Below are 6,446 nucleotides of genomic sequence, written 5' to 3'. Positions count from 1 at the left end.
TTTTCAACCGTTCAAGGTTATATCGCGACGGGGAAAGGGGGGGGGGGGGGGGGGGGGATGGGATAGAGCCACTAGTTAATTGTTTCTTGTTCACAAAAGCACTAATCAAACAATTGCTCCAGGGGCTTGCAACGTAGTACAATATATGACCTTACTGGGAGAATGCAAGTTTCCAGTACAAAGGACTTAACTGTTAACATTTCTTACATACTGCTTGACTAAAATCTTTACAAACATTGACTATATTCTGTACAAGAAACACTTAACAAGGGTAAAAGGAGAAACAGAATCTGTTAGTCGCCTCTTACGACATGCTGGGGAGCATCGGGTAAATTCTTCCCCCTAACCCGCGGGGGGATATATATATATAAGAGATATAAAAATCAAACATACACATATCGCGGGATTCACCAAGACACCATGTGAAGTACGTCATACATGACGCCATATTGTTACTAAAGTGACGTGACCGCTGAGGATGTATGACGTACACTACACTCTTGCCTGGTTATCGATCGTAGGATACAAGTTCAAGCTTATTCAGTCTCATCATTCAGTTTTGTTAAAACTTTAGCCTTCCTAAAGCCAAGTTTTTTCGTGTCGTTAGCATATTTGCTGGTTGAAGACCAAGCGAAACGATATCGTGCCGCTAGCATATTTGCTTGTTGAAGACCAAGCCAAACGATATCGTGCCGTTAGCAGCTTAACCAAACGATATCGTGCCGCTAGCATATTTGCTAGCCAAATGATATCGTGCCGTTAGCAGCGGCCTTATTTGTTAGCTGCTGCTTTCGTCTGTCGATCAAGCTCTCTAGTAATTGGAACAAAAGACTGCAGGTAAGAAGAAGTAGAACAAGATAACAATGTACTCACTGGAAGTTAACAACAGCAACACGAAATAATAAAAAAAACTCGTAATGCACACATATTTAATGGATGATCTCGCTAACAGATGTTCTTTTCAGTAGTCATCTGGATGTCTTGCAGCCGATCACCCTTTTGTTTTGTAATGTGTTAGTGAGGTGTTTTGTATTGTGTAATTGTGTAATGTGTTAGTGAGGTGTTTTGTATTGTGTAATTGTGTAATGTGTTAGTGAGGTGTTTTGTATTGTGTGATGTGTTGGTGAGGTGTTTTGTTTGTGTTGTCTCTTGCTTTTATTTGCTGCTTTTATAAAAGTCAAAAGCTTTATACTTTGATGACAGACAAAAGACAAACACACACTTTTGTGCAATATGTATACAATGGTGCATGTGATGAAAGGACAGCCTTGGTACAAGCCCAAAGTGCAATATGTATAGAATGGTGCATGTGATGAAAGGACAGCCTTGGTACAAGCCCAAAGTGCAATATGTATACAATGGTGCATGTGATGAAAGGACAGCCTTGGTACAAGCCCAAAGTGTCCGTACATTGCAGGCCACCTGTCACCAACAGGTATTTTTTGGTCAAAATAGTGGGCCAAGGGAATTTAAAAGTGAGACGACGCAAATAGAACCATGTGTGACCATGGAACCCAGCTTCTCTCAGGGATCAGAATGATTGAAAGTTTTTGGTTTGTTGATTTAAAAAAAAAAAAGCTTTTACATTTTCAAGACTACATGTAATTCCATTTTTTTGTAAATAATTTTTTTTCCAAATTTGGGTGTATCGTATACTCTGCTGCAAAAAATAACAAATCAGTTTTGTAGTTTTATAAAAAAAAAAATAGAAGAAAAAAAAAACGAGAAAAAAAAAAGAAGAAAAAAACCATTTGCATGATGTCCCATCCACAGTTATAGGACTAAGTAAGGGTAATTGTATCTGTATCAATCTCGTCACTAGTAACATGCAACAATTTGTATAAAATTGAGAACTTGAAAGTTTGATGTTTTCTTGATGAAATTAAAAAAAGCATTCTGGTCCCTGATTTCCAGTAATCCGGTCGAAACGGCCAATGGCGATTGGCCCAGAGGAGACGGACATATATGTGTGTAAGTTCTGCAACCAACCCTACTCCCGCGACTACACCGTCATCAGCCACATCAAGACCAAGCACATCACCCTCACCATGGAGCCTGAAGGTACGCCCCTAACCTGGGTGGGTGGGTGGTGGGGGGGGGGGGTGGTGGTGTGTGTGTGGGTGTGTGGCTGTGATTCTGTCTTAATGGCAGAACTTTGGTCTGCTTTGTTCAGGTTTGCTAGCCAAGGTTCTTTAGAGCGTGTGTGTGTGGGGGGGGTGTTGAGTGTGGGGGTGGGTGAGTGTGTGTGAGGGGGGGGGGGGTTGTGTCCGCGGCCGAGTGCATGCATGTGTGTGATTCTCAGACTTTGTGAATTATTGTTGTCCTTGTTGATGTGAAGTTGTAAGAGAAGGTCATTTTGTGTGTGAGTAGTGAGTGTGTATGTGTGTGTGTGTGTTGTTTTGTCTTGGCAGTTCAGTCTCATTTCTTGACACAAAAATTTATCATTTGATGTCTGTCTGTCTGTCTGTCTGAGCGTATTTGCAAGCAAATACGTGCGGTTATGTGTGTAGAACAAATGAGTGAAGGCTTGTACATGAGTCAGAGGGAGTTACAAAGAGTGTGATGACAAGTCGTGAGTCAGATGGAGTTACAAAGAGTGTTATGACAAGTCGTGAGCCAGAGGGAGTTACAAAGAGTGTTATGACAAGTCGTGAGTCAGAGGGAGTTACAAAGAGTGTTATGACAAGTCGTGAGTCAGAGAGAGTTACAAAGAGTGTTATGACAAGTCGTGAGTCAGAGGGAGTTACAAAGAGTGTGATGACAAGTCGTGAGTCAGAGGGAGTTACAAAGAGTGTTATGACAAGTCGTGAGTCAGAGGGAGTTACAAAGAGTGTTATGACAAGTCGTGAGTCAGATGGAGTTACAAAGAGTGTGATGACAAGTCGTGAGTCAGAGGGAGTTACAAATAGTGTGATGACAAGTCGTGAGTCAGAGGAAGTTACAAGGAGTGTGATGACAAGTCGTGAGTCAAGAGGGAGTTACAAAGAGTGTTATGACAAGTCGTGAGTCAGAGAGAGTTACAAAGAGTGTTATGACAAGTCGTGAGTCAGAGGGAGTTACAAAGAGTGTGATGACAAGTCGTGAGTCAGAGGGAGTTACAAAGAGTGTGATGACAAGTCGTGAGTCAAGAGGGAGTTACAAAGAGTGTTATGACAAGTCATGAGTCAGAGGGAATTACAAAGAGTGTGATGACAAGTCGTGAGTCAGAGGGAGTTACAAAGAGTGTTATGACAAGTCATGAGTCAGAGGGAATTACAAAGAGTGTGATGACAAGTCGTGAGTCAGAGGGAGTTACAAAGAGTGTGATGACAAGTCGTGAGTCAGAAGGAGTTACAAAGAGTGTGATGACAAGTGGTGAGTCAGAGGGAGTTACAAAGAGTGTGATGACAAGTCGTGAGTCAGAGGGAGTTACAAAGAGTGTGATGACAAGTCGTGAGTCAGAGGGAGTTACAAAGAGTGTGATGACAAGTCGTGAGTCAGAGGGAGTTACAAAGAGTGTGATGACAAGTCGTGAGTCAGAGGGAGTTACAAAGAGTGTGATGACAAGTCGTGAGTCAGAGGGAGTTACAAAGAGTGTTATGACAAGTCGTGAGTCAGAGGGAGTTACAAAGAGTGTGATGACAAGTGGTGAGTCAGAGAGAGTTACAAAGAGTGTTATGACAAGTCGTGAGTCAGAGGGAGTTACAAAGAGTGTGATGACAAGTCGTGAGTCAGAGGGAGTTACAAAGAGTGTGATGACAAGTCGTGAGTCAGAGGGAGTTACAAAGAGTGTGATGACAAGTCGTGAGTCAGAGGGAGTTACAAAGAGTGTGATGACAAGTGGTGAGTCAGAGAGAGTTACAAAGAGTGTGATGACAAGTCGTGAGTCAGAGGGAGTTACAAAGAGTGTGATGACAAGTTGTGTGCAGCAGAGAGCAATATGATGTTAATTGTGTGCTTGTTTTGTGTTGCAGAATGTTATGTGACCTTGTCTCTGAAGGACACTGTCAAGAAAGTGCCGACAGAGAAAGTAAGCTTGTGCAAATATCTTTTATATTATCATGCTATCTGGTTCTGACTATCACTCAGGAATTGGTTTGCAACAAAGTTTTGTGTGAAGGGTTGCTTGCAAAGTTTAAGTTTGAAATGACCAAATACAAAGAAAATTGCAAAGCTTATAATTGAAATGTTCATATGCATTCGGAATTTCTGATACTTAGTAGTAAGTCACGAATAGTTGTAATTGCAATGTGTATGTTTTCAGCAGTGCTATTAAGTTAGGGTGCAAGTCTGAGTATCTGAAAGCGTCAAGCCAAGATTAATCTATTTAATGTCTTGCCGGGACGGATACAGGACAACAATCATTGCCTGTATTATGAGGTGGGTTCTGCTGTATATAAAACTTGCTGTAGTGAAATATGTGTTACAAGGGACTGTGTTTGGGTGTGAGTGCGCACATGTATACACGTGTGTGTTTGGGTGTGAGTGCGCACATGCGTGTATATGTGTGTGTGCATGTGCGTGTACATACATGTGTGTGTGTGTGTGGGTGTGCATACATGTGTGTGAGTGTTATGAGGGAGTCTCCGCTGTGTGTAAAAGTTGATTTGAGTGCAACGTGTGTTGTTGCAGGGGAGCTACTACTCGTGCAACCTGTGCGACGTGACGCTGGTGAGGATCGAAATGGCGGCCCACGTGCGTGTGACCCCCGAGGGAACCCTGTCGTGCGTGACCACCTGTCCCACCGGCAAGCGCCTGCTGCATAAACACATGAACGAGCTGTTCAGCGCCAAGAAGGCCCTGCTGTGCGACACCTGCGGGGACGTCTTCCAGGTGCCTATACAGCTAGACACACACCTGAAGAAGATGCACGGCCAGGTGACCGCGCGACACAAGCGCCTGCAGTGTAACATCTGCGGCACTCACTTCACGGTGCCAGCGGTGCTCAAGTACCACATGCAGGAGAAGCACAGCGAGGAGGAGAAGCCCGTGTACGTGTGCGACATCTGCGGGAGGAGCTACACCGTGCGCCACTCCCTGGTACTCCACAAGCGGCGGAGCCACATCGAGGGCAAGCGCTACCAGTGTGACTACTGCCCAAAAAAGTTCTTTGACCGCTCCATCTGGCTGACCCACACCCGCCTGCACTTCGGCGACAGCAACTACCCCTGTCAGTACTGCGGCCAGCACTACGCCTCCAGCTACAACCTCAGGGTGCACCAGAGGATACACACTGGAGAGAAGCCATTCAAGTGTCAGTTCTGCGACGCAGCCTACACCCAGAAGCACAGTCTGGCGTTTCACACCAGGAGGCACGAAAAGGGTTTGATTCCAACTACAACTGTTTCACAGAGTGCAGAAACAGAAACCTCCGAGTCGCAGGGCGAGGGATCCCTCCCTGGGAGATACCAAGCGCCTGACCCTGACCCCTCCGACCTCAAGCAGGAGACATCGGAACCAGAAACTTCAAACTTGCAAGCCGACCGACCCGACCTCGGCAGATACGGACAGCCTAGCCCTGGGAACGTAGACCAATCCAACCCTGGCAGATACCAACAACCAAGTCGTGCGAACTTTGACAGACCTGACCCTGGCAGATACCAACAGCCTAGCCCTGCAAGCTTTAACCAATCCGCGCCTGGCACATACCGACAGCCAAGCCCTGCACACTTTGAACGACCCGATCATGGCACATACCGACAGCCAAGCCCTGCAAGCTTTGAGCGACCCGATCATGGCACATACCGACAGCCAAGCCCTGCAAGCTTTGAGCGACCCGATCATGGCACATACCGACAGCCAAGCCCTGCAAGCTTTGAGCGACCCGATCATGGCAGATACCAGCAGTCGAGCCCTGCGAGCTTAGGCTTCAAACGTGAGCCATCCGAATCGTCAAATCCTTAACATTTGGGACATTTTATCCTGCTGCTTTTGAGAGGTCAAGTTGGAACAAAGAGCCAAAAGAAGAAGAAATTTCTCTTCCTTGGAATCAAAGCCTACCACTATAAGCTGATAGCTTGTTGATTCTAGACACGCTACAGAATCTTGTATCCTTGACAACGGCAAAACAGGGACAGAAAAGAAGATGGTGTTGGTATATATTGTGTACATGTTACCATTTTTAAGGTAGACTTGTTGTTTGCTATGTTGTTTGAACATTTTTATGTGAATGTTTCATATACATGTATGTTTCAATTGTGTTGTCTAAATGCCATTGGGTTGTGAATGTAATGCCATTGTGTTATCATGCTGTAACTTAAATGTGTTAGTGCTCCAATTCTTGCTGCTTTCTTAGAGAGAGCGTTGTTTGATGTGTAGTTTGTAAATTTTTCATGTTTGAACATTTTCATGTGTATGTTTCATGTGTTGTCTGAATGCCATTATGTTGTAATGTCATTGTGTGTGTTGTTAATGTTATGTTGTAATGTCTGAACTCAGATGTTATTGTGTTCTAATTCGTTTTACTG

General features: G+C 44.5%; 1 protein-coding gene across 1 annotated transcript; it reads left to right on the top strand.

Moving 5' to 3' along the window:
• Positions 1 to 312: 312 nt before the first annotated feature.
• LOC138974901 (zinc finger protein OZF-like) lies at positions 313 to 6,009 on the top strand. The gene is made up of 3 exons (XM_070347618.1): positions 313 to 2,061; positions 3,954 to 4,009; positions 4,612 to 6,009. Exons 1-3 carry the CDS (start codon positions 1,935 to 1,937, stop codon positions 5,881 to 5,883), a joined length of 1,455 nt encoding a protein of 484 aa, XP_070203719.1. The 5' UTR covers positions 313 to 1,934; the 3' UTR covers positions 5,884 to 6,009.
• Positions 6,010 to 6,446: the final 437 nt, after the last annotated feature.

Source organism: Littorina saxatilis, linkage group LG8, assembly GCF_037325665.1.
Source record: "Littorina saxatilis isolate snail1 linkage group LG8, US_GU_Lsax_2.0, whole genome shotgun sequence".
Lineage (NCBI taxonomy): Eukaryota > Metazoa > Mollusca > Gastropoda > Littorinimorpha > Littorinidae > Littorina > Littorina saxatilis.
The sequence above is the reverse complement of the archived record's forward strand: the minus strand, read 5'-3'. Positions and strand labels throughout refer to the sequence as shown.

Coding starts and splice junctions, on each gene's coding strand:
- LOC138974901 (XM_070347618.1), top strand. CDS start 1,935: ATGGCGATTGGCCCAGAGGAGACGGACATATATGTGTGTAAGTTCTGC. Junction 2,062..3,953: donor CCTCACCATGGAGCCTGAAG/GTACGCCCCTAA, acceptor TTTGTGTTGCAG/AATGTTATGTGACCTTGTCT. Junction 4,010..4,611: donor AGAAAGTGCCGACAGAGAAA/GTAAGCTTGTGC, acceptor GTGTTGTTGCAG/GGGAGCTACTACTCGTGCAA.